The sequence below is a fragment of the Corvus moneduloides genome, chromosome 2 (assembly GCF_009650955.1).
Source record: "Corvus moneduloides isolate bCorMon1 chromosome 2, bCorMon1.pri, whole genome shotgun sequence".
Classification (NCBI taxonomy): Eukaryota; Metazoa; Chordata; class Aves; order Passeriformes; family Corvidae; genus Corvus; species Corvus moneduloides.
The window spans coordinates 56645248-56663686 of NC_045477.1; the positions used below are offsets into that span (position 1 = coordinate 56645248).

General features: G+C 41.2%; 1 protein-coding gene across 1 annotated transcript in view; it reads right to left on the reverse strand.

Annotated features, from left to right (window-relative positions):
* The window catches only part of COG3 (component of oligomeric golgi complex 3), a 31221-nt gene extending 13632 nt beyond the window's left edge, over positions 1 to 17589 (reverse strand). Inside the window, exons 1-14 of the mRNA XM_032099783.1 lie at positions 17388 to 17589; positions 15361 to 15507; positions 14781 to 14842; positions 12988 to 13153; positions 12140 to 12214; positions 11926 to 12018; positions 11515 to 11640; positions 8673 to 8753; positions 8423 to 8466; positions 8092 to 8218; positions 7508 to 7599; positions 4930 to 5069; positions 3534 to 3694; positions 1237 to 1342 (exon numbers count right to left, since the gene is read on the reverse strand). Coding sequence (XP_031955674.1) covers positions 1237 to 1342; positions 3534 to 3694; positions 4930 to 5069; positions 7508 to 7599; positions 8092 to 8218; positions 8423 to 8466; positions 8673 to 8753; positions 11515 to 11640; positions 11926 to 12018; positions 12140 to 12214; positions 12988 to 13153; positions 14781 to 14842; positions 15361 to 15507; positions 17388 to 17555 — 1588 coding nt within the window. The 5' untranslated portion in view covers positions 17556 to 17589. The remainder of the gene's footprint in view (positions 1 to 1236; positions 1343 to 3533; positions 3695 to 4929; positions 5070 to 7507; positions 7600 to 8091; positions 8219 to 8422; positions 8467 to 8672; positions 8754 to 11514; positions 11641 to 11925; positions 12019 to 12139; positions 12215 to 12987; positions 13154 to 14780; positions 14843 to 15360; positions 15508 to 17387) is intronic.
* Between the last annotated feature and the right edge of the window lie 850 nt (positions 17590 to 18439).

Consider the following 18439-nt stretch of genomic DNA (forward strand, 5'->3'; position numbering starts at 1 on the left):
ACCGATTTTGTAATGAGGTTGTTGCAAACATAAAAAAGTGCTCCTCCTGAGTAACCTTCATAATAATACTGTATGCTCAAAATGGATTTTCACAACACCTGACAGACCGAAGTCTGATGGAAAATGTACTTGTGTTTATGTGATCAGTGCAGAAATCACCTGAAATAATCCAGTAATATCTTTCTACCTTTTGCAACTATGAATTTATTGTCACAGTAATTAGAAAGCCTGTAAAATCTTGAGCTACCAGTTGGAGGTTCCTAGGCCATTTGTTAGTCATTTCAGCTACTCCTGCAGGTACTGAAATGGGAGAGAGGCACCTCAGAAGGGAAAATAATCCAAATTATCTCAGACACATATCCTCAAATTATACCACATAGGTTCCTTCCATTTCCTGAACGCAGGTGAGATTTACAGGACTTGCAAGTTCCATACACCTGGGGTGAAGTATGATGAACCCTATTCTCAATGGGATTTGTGGGGTCCAGCTAGAAACACCTCTGCAGACCTTCCAAGCCAAAGGCAAGAAACTACCATGCAATCAAAAAGGATATGAGAAACAAGTGATAAAGAGCTGAGAAAGATGCTGCTGGGGAAATAATGCTGTACCATTCTGACCAATGATAAAAAAGAAGGAGAAATTCTTCCTGGATCTTTGACGATAATTTACATATTTGTAACACTCGAATGACTGGCATCAGAACAGCCACATTTTATGAAATTTTATTCCAATTTGCTGTAATTTACAGACACACGCGTCACATGTTTAAAATGTCAAGGACTAAATTAAGAATTATTGTAAATACCTGCAATTTAAGAGATGTGCCTGACACACCAAATCACCTTTCTCATCTTAGCACAGCTAACAAACAAAAGCATCCTCAAGTACATATCTTGAAGGCACGGCTACTTTTCAGTGGAGAATACAAAAGCTCAGCTTTATACTTTATGTAAGTACAATAGATGCTGTTGGCTGCAAAAGTAGTTGCTTCACAAAATGGACTGCACTGGGAGCACAAAGAAATGCCACCAAAAGAACAAGATTAGGCTGTTTCTCATAAAAAAATATAAAAATAAGAACTTTGAGACAAAGTTCGCCTCTCAAAATCACTTATGAATTTCTCTAGGAAAATAACCCTTTAAGACACATGCAAGTTTCTCACAGATGGTTCAAGTTAATGCTCACATCCCATGAGCTTTATGCATTAATTTGACAATATGAGATGTATTTCATACCAGATTTAACTAAGCTGCAGGACTCGGGACCTTCTAGCCGGACATCTGAAAATGAAGCTTCAGATGGCAGCTTCTTCTGTTCCTCTTTTAAACTCTGTGCAATTTGCTGCAAAGAAAGATACACAATAATATTTTAATATCACATAACACTGCTTTGGTTACAACAGAAAAAAGCATGCTGAATTGCAAAAGGAATCAGCTGCACTCAGCTCCCAGTGTTTCAAAGACATTTAGAAGAAATAGGCAGATGTTTCCAAAACAGTAGCAGAAATATTGCAATAAAATGAAGATTCACAAATACATATGTCTGTAATACACTGTTCTTTCCATTTTGCCTGTTTTTACTGATCTCTAAATAATGACCTATAAAGCCACCTAGAAAGAAAAGCTCAAATTAGGGTAACCCAGCTCAACACTTACTTAGATTTTAAACAGATCATTTTTGTGATGGCTTTTTTTCCATAAATGATACGTGCAGATGGCCTGAAAGTACTCTCTAGTTTATTCCCTGCAGTAGTTCAACCAAAAGCTTTCCCCTAACATTGCTCAACATTTCCACACAACCTTTTCCACTACTTGGTCTGCTTCAAAGCAACAAGAGGCAGCAAGAATGGGCAAAGAACTGCATTAATATTTGAGCAGAACAGCACAAGAAACATCTCTGCCCTGTGCTTTTAGCATTTTAATAATTCATTTACTAAGACAGAAGGTCTCTCTAAATAGCAAGGTTTTGAGGTTTAAAAGCAATCAAGTAGCAAAATGAATCTCAAACCAGGCAAAAACAGGAGTCTTATGAGCACATGTGAAGAGCAGCATAATTTCTCAACATGGAATGAACTTTCTCTTCCTAACTGAAGGGCCACAGGACCCTTGTTAGAAAATAAGGCTTCATACAGACCAAGCAGCAGCATCACCTGCCTAAAGATGCTCATTAGTCTATGAACTTTCAGTACAAAGAGCATGTACTCAACAAACTCACTAGCTTCAGCATTTAAAACCCTATGGATATCCCACATAATTGCCAAAGTACAAACTGAACACAAAAGAAGCTTTAATGTGTATAAAGACAATAGCATCACAACATGAGCTCACTAGTGGTAAGTTTCTCAGTGTTTTGTCTGTTTGCAGGCAAGAACTGAGCACAGTAAGATACAGTTACTATGTTAATTTCTTTCAGCCCACAGCAAAATACATATATTTCAGGTAGACAGAGAGACAGACAGAGAGACAGACATAGATAGATAGATAGACAGATAGATAGATAGACAGATAGATAGATAGACAGATAGCCAGCCTCTGTGCTTTATATAAGTAATGTTCTGATTCTGAAGTCAAACAGCAGCTTCTCTACCAACTGGTCAGCTGGAAGTCCTACAATTTTCTAAGCACCACCAGCCATTCTGGCAGCTAGATGGAAAGCAAAATACAGCAACAAAATTTGGATTTCCAACAGTCCATGTTGGAAAGGCCATTCTCAGTCACCTCAGTCCTTTAAAAGCTCTGGTCTCCCATTACAAAGTGAATGGCAATAGTTACTTGGAGGGGAGATTTTTACTAAGTTTTACTACTTCCATGCAGTGTTCATGCAGTTGCATATCAAATGCATATCAAATACATCTTGTTCTAATCAAAAACTCATTTCAGGTTTCTCATTGCCCATTTATTTATTTCTGTGAGTTGTTTCATTCTGAACCTCTCATCAATATAGTATTAACCTTTTAAAATAAGTAGAATTAGTTTGATCCATTTCAACAGGAATGTTGCCTCAAAGGATTTGGAATGACTACAGAAATGGCTAATACTGATAAGGACTTGAAAAAGGTTACTGGAAGCCATTACTAACATGTTAAATTATCTAAAGCAAGTCTCCTCTCACACTGCCTGAGCATAGGGTACACACATACCTGCCAATAGCTAGCCGACCAGTTATTCTAAAAACAAACTTGCAGCTAACTGGGGCTGTCTAAAGCTTCTCTTCAATTCCAGCTCAACTAGAAAATACACTGGGTAATACCTACTACTTATGAATGTAAATAAAAATTCAGAAGCTTCAAGTTTGGATAAAACTGTTAACTGTGAGAACTATTGTCAATGTCACTAAGTTTGACATAAACAGTTTTTTGGCATCTAGTTTAGGGTCATAAGTTAATCAGCAGGTGTCAATTTGAAAATGCCAGTAACACTAAATATACCTAAGAACTGGAAAACCCAAGCTGCAAAGCACTGTACTGCACGACTGCATACACTGCATGTAAAAAGAACACTAATCAAGGACAATGAAAAAGCTGAGGCTGTACCTCCATCATTTCCAGCTTGTCGGGATAGGCGAGGTCGCCTGGCGCAGGCTTGTAGCCAGTGATGTCAGTCTGAATGTAAATATGTGTCCTATAGACAAGGCGCTCTTGTACATCTTCCAACATCTGCTTGACACCAGCTGCAAACGCACCCAGTTGTTCAGCTGACAAAGGGAAGGAAGGCACAAACTTGTTAATTACAAAACAAGCTCATAGAAACCTACGTTTGAAATACCACATATAGAACCACAAAAACCTGGCTAGCTGCAGATGGAGTCTGGCTATTTTTGGAACAGCAGCATGCAGACAAATCTGTGACAAACAAGGAATTACTGAACTCCATGCTGCAGTTGCTTTGGCTCCCCAGATTTTCATCAGAACATGAAAATGCAACCTTACACTGATGTCATCATATGCCTTGTTAGAATTAAGTGTTCTATTTCAGACCTGGGTACGTTAAGTGGAATTTTGGCGGGAACAACAAAGCAAGGTGGCTTTGGTTCTGTCACAGCCAATACCCGTGGTGCGACTGTTGGGAGTTGATAAAAACAGATGAAGCAAAGCAGCTCACATCAAACTTAAGAATTATTGTATCAGCCCAAATTTAAGTAGTAGGAAGACACTTCTTATGATAAGCCAAAAGATTAAGTCAGCAAGTTTTTGCTCATTCCCAACAGTGTTACAATTACAGTTCCAGGAAAGTGAACAATTCTTCATGATTACTGGCACAGCTTCAGCGACCAAGAGCTACACTGGATGATACACCAGCTACCAAGTATGATCTCTGTTTATTGCCTGGTGCAATAAAGACTGTGAAAGGATTCCATTATGCACTGGTCATACTAAGGAAATGAGACACCAGGTCAGCTCACTCCTATGAGACTTTGAGCTCTGCATACTTACAAAATTCCAAAATCTACACTACTACTTAACTCCTCTGCTGAAGTTACAATTTCTAGACTGGGAAACATAATATTAAGGAGAATTGAAAAAAAAAAAATCAGTTTGCATTCCTTTGTTTTATCATCATTATGCAGAAAGCTCTACATGGGTGATGCAGTAGCAGGGCCAAGTAAAGCAATTCACTCATTTGAAAAGGTGATTTAAATCAATCCTTGTGCATGCATATGCACTGGGTGGATGCTTGCTTGCATTTGTACGATCTGGAGAAAACAAGACTAACATCAGTACGTTACTTTAACTGAAGCTAGGCACAGACCCATAAATACAGACCTTTACTATAAATGAAAAAGCATAATTAATTTTACACAAACATGTCAAAGATGAGTTTAAGATCCACTAGAATGAAAGAAGCATCTAGAGTTTTTGACTATGCAATTAAATAATTTTATCAGTTAAGAAGACACTTAAAAACAATCATATTCCATCTATGAGTTACCATTGTTCTGTACATGATCCTCAAGCATCTCATTTTTGAGAATCCCACAGAGTTCAGAAAGCGTCTCTAAGTGAATGACATGGATGATCATTGGTCTCAGGACATCATACAATGAAAGACACAACTTCTCCAAGAGTTCACTATGAAGGAAAAATAAAACAAAGCAAAATACTTTCAGGATCCCCCAAAAGCAGAAGAAAATTTTGTCACAAACATAGATTATTTTGTGACAAAGATTTTTGAAAGGAGGGTGAGAAAACAAGTGCCATAGAAGACTTTAGACAAGACTGTTTAAAACATAAATCCATTACTCCTACAAAGTGGGAAAACTTTTCCTTTTAAAAGATGCGGTATACCAACTGCTTAAAAATGGTGTTTCTGTTTTTAACTCATTTTACAATACAATTTAAAAAAACCCAAATAAACAAATAAAAAACCTACACACACCAACCAGCAACTCAACCTGTCACAAAGGGAAGATGCTGCCAACTGGTTTATTTCCCTTCTGTGTAAAAAAACGCTCCTGCTGAGCTCAGAATCATAACCCCAATTTTCCCCCAAGAAAAGGCTCATCTGATTCCAAGAACTCAGCAGTGTATTAGAACCAGGAGCACACAAAGAGGGATGCAGGAGGAGAAGCTTGGTAATGTTTTCTGTAACAGCTACCAACATCTCAGAGCACACTCTCCAATCTAACTGAAGTTATGAGATCAATGCAGTGACACACCAGAAATCCCACTTCAATTTATTTTTTTCTTTCATGTTCAGAGTGATACGTATCTTGGTTAAGACACCAAAAGCACTCACTCTAGACATTTTTGCCATTCTCAATGCTCCCTTCACTAATCACAGATTAGGCACTAATACTATTGCCAGTAGCTGAAAATTCAATTCCCCAGTTAGATTTGGAAATATAAACATCAACAACACTGAAGTAATCACAGTGTGATAAAGATATTGTGTTTACTGCACTATTTTTTTTCTGATTCACAAAGAATGTCTGTCAATAGGACAAGGACATTTCAGTTCCTCAGCGAGGGAACAAAAATGCTCATGAAAGAATACTCAGAACATTTTGAATGCCTCTTCCTTTGCATCCTATAGCACTATAAGCAGTTTGGTAAAACAGTAACTCTCCAAGTCAAAAGCAGAAACAAAAGAGAAAGTTTCACCAGCCTCATTATTAAATACAACACCCAATCTCAGATCTCTGCTCTTGGGTAGAATTTTGGTAAACTCTTTTATCTGTACATAGACACCTGTCTGTAATGTCTTCAGAGCACCTCAGCACTGCAGAAAAGAAAATGGAGCTATGTATTATGCTAAGAGAAACCTAATAAAGTAGCTACTATTTGAAACATTTTTCTTAAAATATTTTATTTAAATGTAGGCAAAAAAAAAGGGAAGCTAGTTCTCAGGAAATGAGGTAAACTACATTCCATCAAAATTCAAAAAAAAATCAGAAGTCTATTCTCATTCTTGGTGTGAATAGCACTAGTGACAAAATTTCTGGCTGAACAACATTTTACACTGATTCCAATTTGGGATGTTTACTCTCAGGATTGGGACTGGGATAGCTAAATTGATTCTTAAACAAATTTAGTTAGGTCACCTCAAATTCTGAGCATGCCCCACAAGAGGCCACAATTTCTCAGAAAAGGCTGGAACTACTCTGGCACTGTGGCTTATCTCTAGTGAGGCTTTATGCAGGTTTGGTGTTCCTTTAGCTTTGAAGGATGTGGAGGGTAGTGGGCAGTCTTTTTTTCAGGTTACACACTTGTTCAACTCAAGCTGCCCTCTATTTAAGACACTCCAACTCTCAAAAACAGTGTCTCAGTTATATTAATAGGAATATGCTTTAGTTACGAACTTTATAGCAAGGGAACATGACCTACCCAAATTTCAAAACTAAATATCAATACTAAAACACGTCAGAAAACTGGAGAAGGGGCATAATTTATTCAATTGTTTTACTATTACAAGTCTGTTGTAAAAAACTTAACAATACTTTTACAATACAATTACTGTGTGAAGTAACAACCTGTCCCTCTTTTAGGTCTAGGCAGAGGAGAAGAGACACTGTTTTTGTCAGGCATCCACTACCCTGCCTTCTGTTCAGCCCAAACACAGGCAACATGCAATTATTCCTTGACAGTAAGGGCAGCTCATTAAATCCTCCAGGAAAAATAGCTGGAGTTCATCAGCCTAATTTCAGACAGAAGCAAATGAAAACACTTGTGCAACAGGCTGTGCAAAAGAGGCTGTACAAAAACAGCTGAGACCTGTAGACTTCTATAGCTATTCCAAAGTACCTGAGTATCTTTATCTCTTTCAGACTGTCTACAGAGCATTTGCAAAGATTTTTTATGGAGAATGGGAGCTATCGGCTTTGCTTGAAGAAAAAGGAAACATAAGAACATGAAATTCTGATGCTTAAAGTGATTAAGTTGGTTTTTTATCATGCTAGTTCTTACCAAACCACTTGAACACAGCCCTATTTGCCATATAATATAATCTGCTACATCACAACACACTGAATACAACATGCAGTAAAACAAAACCAGCATGTACCACCTACTCCAGTTTTGGTGTTGGTTTTGTGAAGAACTCATTGTAAAGCTGGTGTTCGTCCTGGCATACATGGACCATAAAGGCACAACCACTTCGTACCTGCATTCACAGAAATACAAATACTTGGTTTTTAAATTCTTTTCCTTGCATCAGTATCACAAGTGATATTACAGGTATTACTACTATACATTATGTGTGATGTTGTGATTATTACTGCTATGATCAAACTGAAGCTTTGTAAAATGCAAAATTAATGAGATGAACTCTAAGACCATGGACTGAAAAGATGTTACCAGCCAAATAAAAGCTCATTGTACAACTTCTGTCCCTTTTTTGTTTCTGAAATTTAAATAACCGCATTTTATGCTTCTTTATCCTTCCCCCTTTGTGAGGTTTGTAACAGGGTGGAGTTTTTACAGAAAAAAAATCACGTATGGCTTGAAAATATTAATAGAATGTTAACAATTCAAACCCACAGACGACAGTAACAATTCTGCAGGTGAATGACTGAATTAAGTACGTTCATTTTACCTGGGGGGGAGGGGATTAAAACATAACAAAACCCACACAACACATGACTACTTTACCTACCAGAGCACAATGATCTCTGTTATTCTGACTGGTTAACTCTGTAACGGTGCTAGCGATACTTGGACCAAGCAAAAGCTCCCGCTGGTCGAGGTAACATTGATGGATTTCATTGAGAACTTGCTGATACCTAGCCAAGGAATTAGAACTGTAACTGTGTCTGAAGATCATTTTCTGGCACACATAAAATGCATTTAATACCCTCTTTAGTTCTACGTAATTTCAATTTTTAAAACTTTCTTTTAAACAAATAATGTGTTTAACAGTACTTAAACAAAAGTAAATATTTTCAAAACTTAAAACCGTTGAAGATAAATTATGTAGACATACTCACTCTGGCATTTTTTCAGATCTTTGCTCTACTTGTTCAATAAGAGTCTACTCAAAAAAAAGAGAAAAAAGTATTATCAGTAAATTACTTTTCTGTAATAATTGGAAAATAATTTGTAGTTTTTTCCACTGATACAAAATGCAATCTTTAGACATTCACACTTGCACAATATGCAATCCTTGCATTCACACTAATAAATTCAAGCCTCATTTTCATAACTTCCTTTTTAAAAGTTAGTTACCAGCCTACTTACTCTGACTTTGGGAGCAGCTGCTCTGAATTTCACATAAAACAGCGTGAAGGCATTGTCAGAATTTGGCACAGCTGAAGGATCCTGAAAGAAGAGATGAGTAATTGGTTAAAAAGCAAAATACTATATTTGGCTTCCAGTATATAATGGCTGAGATAATTAGGCTCTAAAAGAGGCTATTGGTTCTTTATGCTTATGCTTCCAGTGGAACAGCTCTTTGCCACTTCCCACCAAGAAAGGCGTGCTGGTTTCAGAATTCTAAAGTCAGATGGAAGAACAAAACCCAACCCAAAAGTTTCATCCAACAGCCTATACAGAAAAAGGAACGTTTTCAGTAATTATGACATTCCCCATTAGAGACAACAATTTTCTCTGGACCTGCCAGAGTAGTACTGATTGTTAGTCCTTAACGTGTGGTACTAAAATAGAACAGATTTCCCTTTTATCTGCCAGTCCCCAGGGAAGAGAAGTTAAGTTTCAGCTCGTATTCAAGCTCCAACCAGAATATCAAGTCTTGAGGCAGCTCCCCAGCCCAGACGGGCAGACAGCTTCAAATTCTGGTACTAACAAAGCAAAGCAGAGCCCAAATTTACACACCAAACTTTCTTCACCTTATCCCTACTGATGAAAGAGAGAAGAGATAGCCGTCTTTAGAAACATGATGGGAACAGGAAAACTCCACCATACCCCACCTCCTACTTTCATCCCTGCGAGCAACCTGATCATCCTTCTACAAACAGAGATCAAAACCTCCACTCACATGTGTGTATCATCAAAGAACATCCAGATCTCTGTCCCTTTCCAGTTCTGACAGTCTTGTTCTGTTGCAATAGGAAAACTCAACACTTGATCACAACTAAAAAACACTGGTCCAGTACTGCACTTCTAGCAGAAGGAGCCAATCGATGTTTCAAAGTATACAAAATATCCACAAAATGCCCATGTAGATGGGAAGGAAAAGGTAATCTAACTCCTAAAAGGTGTATCCTTCCTGACTTAAAACTCCTAAGCAGCAATTCAAATCCAGAAATTAGGTTACACCCTTCTTTCTGTAGACATGTTTATTCTCATAGATGTTCAATTTTGTTTAAATTCAGCTCAGTCAGGGCAATCCACGGGCATCAAACCAAGCTACGATACCTTTTTTTTTAAATAAAACCTGGTTTTGTATCAAACACGAAGAATGTTCAATGCCACTTAACCAAGATCTTCACTCCAGGAGTACCCTTTCACAAGTTTCCATGAACATTGCCTAAAATTCCCTTCTTTCAGGTGTGCCAGTTCCCAATTCTAGCACCTTTCAGTTTCACTGGTTATCCCTCAGGACACCAAGTTTGACTGTAATAGAACTGAGCACAAGGTATACAGCAATTATTTGGAGAAAGAATCTAAGTGCATAGAAAGAGACATTCCCTTCTCCCTTCCGTTGTGCCAAAATATTGCAGTATGAGACTATCAACATTTTAATGAGATGAAAAAACCTCCGTGCTTACATTTATGCCTAAATCTCACTGGAGCGAGTGGGAGTAAACACCTAACTCTTCCCTGGGACACTCTAGCATTGCTGTCAATATTTTAAAATCAAACAAAAAATACTGGCAAAACTAATAGGAACCTGGCACAGTTGTTATCTACAGTTGTTAGCTACATAAACCACTGCAGAATAAATGAAATATTTAGATGACCAAGAGCACTCAAGAATACTTCCTGGAATGTAATACTGAAATGGTGATGGCATGAACTCAGAGTTGCACTTTACAATTACCATCCTGTAACACCCAGCACCTGTATACTTTTTTCAAGTATTACCTGTTGAGGTGACTGAGCCAGCGATTGTGATGGCTGAGGAGTCAAGAAGCCCCGAAATAGGAGAGGCCTGCGGGCGGACCAATTCCGAGGTTTTAGAACACCCCCTAAAATCATGGTGTGAAAGGAAAAGCCTCTCCCATGAGACTTAGTGGTGCTACGCAGACTTGGCCTGTCTGAATGGCTTGTTACCCGGCGCACCCCCAGGCCTTCTCCATTGGCTCCCTTTTCCTAGTCCCGCCTTTGTACCGCCCCCGTGCCCTCGGATCACTGGTCCCTGATGCTTCCCCTGCTTCGGTACAAAAACCCTGGGACTGCTGGTCTCCCTTGACAGCAGGATGCAATAAACAAATGCCATGCGAGAGAGCCTGCCTGACTCTTTGCCTCTGGTCACGCTGAGCTATCCAGCCTGTGTGTGTGTGAGAGTCCGTGCCTTACAGCCGCGCGGGTGAAAGGAGGGCGCTTGCTGGAGTGCTGTACCGCACCCACCGCAATGATTCCTTGCCAGGGACGTTCCAGGGAAACGCAGCTACCCTTCTCGAACCCCACGCCTTGCGTTAATTACCTGCAATCTCCCTCTGTCTCCAAAGCAATCCATCTCCAGAACAAAACATCACAGTACCTCTATCTCTTTTGTGTGTACCCTCCCCATTTGGCAACACCCCAACAGCCAATTCAGAGCTCCAGTGCCCACACGAGTTCAGGAAAGCAAACTGTCTGGCCATCTGGTGTCTCTAACACAGTCCTTCAACCATCCCTGGCCTTCACTAGCTTACTGCTCACCTACTTCAATTCACTGACTTCACCTTCTTCAACTTTCACGATTTTTAAATTATTACTACTTTTAAATCTTTCGGATCTCTAGGTGTCTGACATATTTGGCTGAGAATTGGACAACCCACACAAACACCATAGCACTGACCTATTTTCACAAAAAACTGCTGACACATCCCACCCTCAAAAAATAAAAAGGGAACAGTTTGATGTTATAACAGACATTTCAGAACAGCTCCACTTCCCACTTACTGATTCACCTTACCCTTTTCATTAACTGGCTTGTGAGGTTCTGTAGTGTGTTCACAGTGTATGTCTTGATAAGGTGCATAGCTTTAGAAAGGCATTGTTTAAACTTAGTCAAATATACAGGATAGTCTTTAAAATTTGGCTGAAAGAAAGAAAGAAAAAAATCCATTTTAAATAGAAACAGTCAAAAATTTGTCAAAACTTAAAATATTCATATAACTACCTAGCTTGTACAAACTAAAAGCTGTATTTTATAAAAATTAAGCAGAATAATAAGTATATTCAACAAAAATTTCCCAAGTTTATAAAGCACCATCCTTAACTTCTTTCTGTATTTGGCAGAGAAAACTTTTTATAAGAAAAAAACCATTAACAAGGTATGAACACATGAAGGCGATTTAACTAAAATTAATACAGAATTACTTACATGTGATGAAATATATGCAATACAATCATCAAGTTTAGCCAGCATGGGAATGAATCCTTCACTGTTCACGGACAGCGTAGGGGAATTCAATTTCTTTGGAAAACAAGACAAGGCATCATTGTAAGGAACCTAAGCACATTACTGCTGGTGAGTACGTTCAAAAGACCAGTACACTTTCATTTTCTAAGACTATTAACAACGAAATCATACTTACAGTGTTGATGTTTTCCAGCTCATTAAAGTAAGAAAGTTTTTGCTGGATGTTTTCAGCCAGGTCAACAAGTTCTGACTATTAAAGAAACAATAAATAAAAGAAAATCATCAACCTAACAAGTAGCTTAAATACATATATATATATACATGTGTTTATAATATTATTAAGCCTCCCTTTCAGCTCTCAGCACACACCATTGTCAAACAGCTCCAAGTAACTTGCAACTAATTAAGTACAACAAAAGATGCAGAATACAGCAGTGTTTGCTCTCCCTTACCAGAAACTGACATAACAGTTTCAGTAGTACTTAAGATAATATATTCTACAGGTTTGTCAGTATCCCACAGACAATGCTGCATACAAACAGCAGTGCTGCCATCAGTATTACGGAGAAATCCTGTATTTCAGGACTGGAGTCTTAAAAAGCTCTCCCTTATCCAGTCTGACTAAAAAAAAACGTTTATTGTATCACTGTTGCAGCAGTTCATGAAGAAAAAGAAAATTATCTGGGAAATAAGCTCGCAACTTTGAAGATCTTGCAGTAACCAGCTCAAAAAACTTCTGCAAGTGACATGAATTATTAATTCCAGTACAGTTTGCACTTGTCAGGCATCGGTTACAAAAGCTGCCCTCGGCTAGCTTTCCTCATTAACGCATATACTGAGACATACTGAACATTTTAATCCAGAGCCTGACACCCCAGTTGCAGGTGAAACACACCCAAAAAAATTAGGTCCAAAGCAAATGGAGGAATTGTTACCACAGCTGACATTTTTCCAGCCCAAGAAAAATAAACCTGCATTTAAGATGTCTTAGCAGTTCCCGGTAATTCTCCTGTCAAAGATTACCTGCTCTTTCAAAAGCTGTTCACAGGCCTCATGCAGCGTTCCTGTCTTTGTGGACACAAAAAGATACTGTTTTTGCAGTGACTCCAGGTGCTGAAGGGCACTATTCACATCATTCAAGATAGCATCACACTGCTCCTGAAAGCCAGACAAGTAATCCCTCATCTGTCTAGAAAAAGAGAATCAACAGATAACAGAAGTAAAATTTCCCTTTCTGTATTTGCAAATCCAGCTGCCTGCAGGGACACTGCCACCACTTTTCTCTCTCTAGGAATAAGAGATCATTTGCATCAAGCAAGAGTGCACAACAAGCAGATGTTTCATCACCTGAGAAATAACAGAGCTGAAAGTCTGGAATAGCCACTCCATTTCCCTGACATTCCTTATAGCAAGCCTGCCTAGAAAGCAGCAGCTTGCACCAGAGCTGGCCTGGAGCATGTGAATACTGGCTAAATGGGCAAACATAGAGACTACTGCAAGCAGCCAAATTCTACCTGCCTTGCTCCCAACAGGGCCTCTTCTATACAATTTTCAGTTTCCATTTAGAAATTACTTTTTCTCTCCTAAAGTAGCTGAAGTTATCTAGAGGATTCAAAACTTACTGTGAGGATTGAAAGAGGCTTAGATGAAATACATCCTGTGTCTAATGTCACCAAATTAGTCTAAGGCTCAATGCAGACAAAACCTCTAAATGACAACTAAATGTTATGTCAAGCATTTGGCTTATCTAAAGCATCACTAAAAATTAATTACTCTTGGATGTCAGCTCAAACTTCTGAGTTCTACTTTACCACTTATGAAGCTGCAAGTGAAACAACTCCCTGTATCCATGTGCAACAGGCAAAGAACTTATTTTCCTCCTGCACCTTTGGCCTCCTGCAGACAGTTGCATATTGGCCATCCTACAAATCACTGTGCATCCATGGCACACTTGAGCACCTGTGTGCACCATTATGAACATGTCAACTGACAAAGTGCAAGCCTGCTACCGTATTTAGGTTCTTCATGGTCATATCACAGGATCAGTACGTGCCTCACCCTCTGCTTTTAGAAGTCACATGTCCTCAAATGTCAGAGCAAAAGAGGAAGAAACAGCCCAAAGAAAAGCAGAGGGAATACAGCAGCATCTCTTTGTGGCCAAGGGCAAGTTTGTGAAGTCTCAAAACACAAGCCCGTTTCCATAAAAGTCACCAGCAGATCTAGCTAAGCCATTCAGCTGTACTTCAGACTTCCAAGGAGTAACTGTCAAAGTCAGTGGGAAGGGGTTCTTCTGAGCCCGATGGGAAAGTCAGACAAAAATAGATGAGAATGGCAAGACTCAAAACTAGAGTTGAGAAAAGTGTCAAGGAATGCAGGGAATGCAGATACAGAATCACAACCATAGTCACTGGCGAGCCAAAGGGTGAGAACAGAAATGACCACCAGCCACATCTGCTTACACAGTCTTGCCCACAGAGGATGCCATTCCAACAGCAGCAGCAATTGAAAAAGCATAGGAAAGCTCTTCGATGGCCTTTGCCTACAGCCCTGTCTCCAGGCCAAAACTAATTTCCATCTGTCTAAATATACTGGGCAGTTCAGACGGAAATCTGCATCCCCTTTAACTGCTCTGCCACCTGGGCAAAGGCCTTCAATGTGGGAGTGAGGCACATGGCCTTGGAAAGCTTCAGCAGCTCCAACACATTCCCCCATTCCCCACCAGCTAAATGTGAACACGTGCTAACATTAATTGACAAGATGACGTCCTTCAAGGGTGGAACTGCTTATAGTGAAAGGAACTGAGGAAGAACACGTACCTATACTTGGCACCTTCATCTTGATCCATCTGTGTTTGCACCTGAGCAAACCAGGAGAAGAACTAGAAGAGATTTTATGGTGAACAATATAGATATCACATGCAATCAATTTAAAAAAAAAAATCAAATCTATGATCTATGAAATGAAGATGAGCTTTTGTTAAAAACAGAGCTGTTTCAGAATTCAATTATTAATCTGGGAAACAAATTCCTCACTGAATTATTCCAACTGAAATATTCCGTTCTATTCCTTCACTACGTTAAAGTGGGAAAGACTGAATTCCATCTGGCTTTATTTGCACAAGAACAAGGGTATCACATTAGAAAGTGGGGGTTCTTCCACTTTAAGAGGAACAGCACTTTACTGAACACATATTCTCACGTTAGACTCCACTCCAAATGGAAAAAGTACCTGTCACTTAAGAGCTAAGACTTCAGTGATGTTTTCCCCCCAAGTTCCCCCTTATGCATCTTGAAAATGGCCCAAAAGATTTAGCATACCCACCAAAAGCTAAGCAAGACACACAGAAACTAATCTCTGAAGATTACTGCATCTCGGAGGTTATTGAGCATCACTTACCTGCTGTGCGGTTTCAATTCTTTCATCCTCCATCCCTAGTGCTGCAAATCCCTTCAAAAGGACATCCTCTGTGGATTCTGGCACTGCAGCTGTCAGCAGAACAGGCAGTGACTGGGACGTCAGGCTGCACAAGTCCTCAATGGGAAGCTGCTCACAAAACACCACAAACTTTGGTCAGATAACTCACTGAGAATTAGTATGTGCAGCTCACCTATAAAGCAATCCAAAGCAATATGATGAGAAAATTACAAGCATCTACTTTTGAAGAAATAAATGCAATGGACATTCTATCTATCAATATAATAAGCACAGAATCATTAAGTTTAGAAAAAAAACTCTGAGATCACCGAGTCGCACCATTACACCAACAACTACAACATCTATACATTTAGAAACATCACACAGGAACTGTCAAAATTTTTTTGCCAGATATTCAAGGAAAATTCAAGACTGCTGCCATAATTTATTCGGAAGACAAGGAATAGCTCTGCTCAACAGGAATTATTTTTTAGCCACAATTATTTTGTTTAAGCAAGAAAAACATGGAAAAAACTAACTTGAGATAAATTTTATTTAAGTATGACTTGAGACTATTAATTAGCCTATATGGAAGAAATTAATTCAAGAAAAAAATACTGTTATATACACTTAACTAATATAATACCCTCTTTAATTACATTATGATGGATTGTATGTTTTGTGGGAATATCAGTAGGGTAAAAACAGAAAACACTGCTTAACTACAAATTTGTATCTCTCTAGAAAACAATGTGTTTAGTAAAATATTCCCTGCCTGGTAATACTAGTCCAGCAAAGAAAGAACCATCAGGATTTCAACTATTTGAGAAAAATTACCCCATGTTGTCCAACTTCCACACACCTCTCCACCCCGCCCCCCAAAACAGGGCTGACCCTCGCAGAGGGTTTCTCTCATGTCTAACACAGAGGGAAAGGTGAGTCCATCAGAGCCCACTGCTTCAGGACAGCTGGGACATCACTGTCCCAATTCTCTGAAGAACTCAATGTCTTGGCTTTGCTGTTGTCCTCTGGCAAATACAGTACCTGCCTTGTTGCAAAGCTGGTTTAGATCCTTAAGAACATCCTCTGATAGCAGGACATCCTTCTACAATCAGTTTGGATGCCTGCCAATATTTACTTTTTGCATACTGCTTACACAAAAAAAAAGAAAGCAGGAAGGATTAAATGAGACAGGTGCATCTGAGGAAGGAATTGCTTTATACTCTCCCTTTTGCAGTTCTGAGCTTTCAGATGCGGAGAGCCAACTTTGTTGATTTTATGGCACTGTATCTTTAACTACAATCCTGTTTAAATACAAACCCTCTCCTGAAGAGTGCAGTTAGGAATGCAAGCATTCTGTTCCACCTCCCTTTGTAGACAAGTGAGGACTCATAAATAATCACCCGCTCAGAGCGTGGAATTTTATACAGTGGGAATACTGTATACTTATATCACATCCTCTGTGGTGCTGACAAATTATTAAGCTTTTAACTACTATTCCTGGCTCTCTTCAGTTCATTCGAGTCTGCAAGTCGTACCAGGAAATAACACTGGCGCCAGCAGCTATGCATTGGTAAGGCTCAACTTAGGAAGACCAAAAGAATGAACTCCACGACTAAAGCTCCCAACTTTACGAGGACAAATGCTGGTGGACTGCGGGAAGCAGCGAGGGCAGGCAGAAAAAGCCCGTGAATTCCCAGGGGAAAGCTCCCACCGCTGCCTACAAACCCCTGCAAGCCAGGGCGGGCGCGCGGCACGAGGCTCCTCGGGAAGGCTGCAGGAAGAGTGAGCCCTCCCGAGGGAGGTGAAGAGGCTGGGGACGCGGCTGTGGGCGCGACCTACAACGCAAAACGCTACTGAGCCCCCTAAAGCCCGGGAGCAGCCGCGGCCCCGCAGGCCCAACCGGTCTGGGCCGTCACCCCCGACAGCCTGGCGACGTGGCACCGCGGCCGCTCCCGCCCTCGCTCCCGCCCTCCGCCCCTCCGGGCCGGGCAGCGCCGCCGCCTCACCTCGGGAGGCACCGGCAGGTTCTCGGCCGCCGCCTTCAGCTCCAGCACCGAGTCGGTCTGGCGGTCGCTGAGCGGCGCGGTGGGCTGCGGGCGGCGGTCCCAGAGACTGAGGCGGTCCCGCACGTCCCTGCCCGCGGGCGGCGGCTCCGCGGGCGGCGGCTCCAGCATGGTGCCGGCGGCGGGACGGGACGGGACGGGACGGGAGCGGCGCCGGGAGCGCGGCGGAACGCTGGGAGCGGGGCGGCGCTTCCGGGGGAGGCTCGGAGCGCGCCGCGCCGCGTCGCGTGGCAGCGGCGTCACTGGCACGGGGGAGAGAAATGCGTCACGAGGGGCGGCCGGCCGGGATGGCGCCCCCTGGTGCCTGGGAGGAGTGCCGGCGGCTGCAGCGCCCCCGCGTCCCCAGGGGATCCACAGGATCACAGACTCGCTTGGAAAAGACCTCGGATCGTCGAGTCCAACCTGTGACCCAACACCACCATGTCAGCTAGACCACCACACTGAGTGCCACGTCCAGTCTTTCCTTAAACACCTCCAGGGACAGTGACTCCACCACCTCCCTGCGCAGCCCATTCCACTGTCTAGTGACCCTTTCTGAGAGGACATTTCCCCTTACGTCCAACCCGAACCTCCCCTGGTACAGCTTGAGGCTTTGTCCTCTCATCCTGGCGCTGGTTTCCAGGGAGAAGAGACCGACCCCAGCTGGCCACACCCTCTTTCAGGCAGTTTTAGAAATGATGTCTACCCTGAGCCACTTTTCTCCAGGCTGAACAACCCCAGCTCCCTCAGCTGCCCCTCCTCATAGGACTTATGCTCCAGACCCTTCACCAGATCCATTGCCCTTTCCTGGACACGTACCAACACCTCAATATCCTTCCCGAAGTGTGGGGTCCAGAGCTGGACATAGCACTTGAAGTGCAGCTTCACCAGTGCCAAGTACAGGGGCACAATCACTGCCCTGCTCCTGCTGGCCACTCTATTGCTGATACAGGCCAGGATGCCATTGGCCTTCTCGGCCACCTGGGCACACTGGCTCATGTTCAGACACTGTTGAC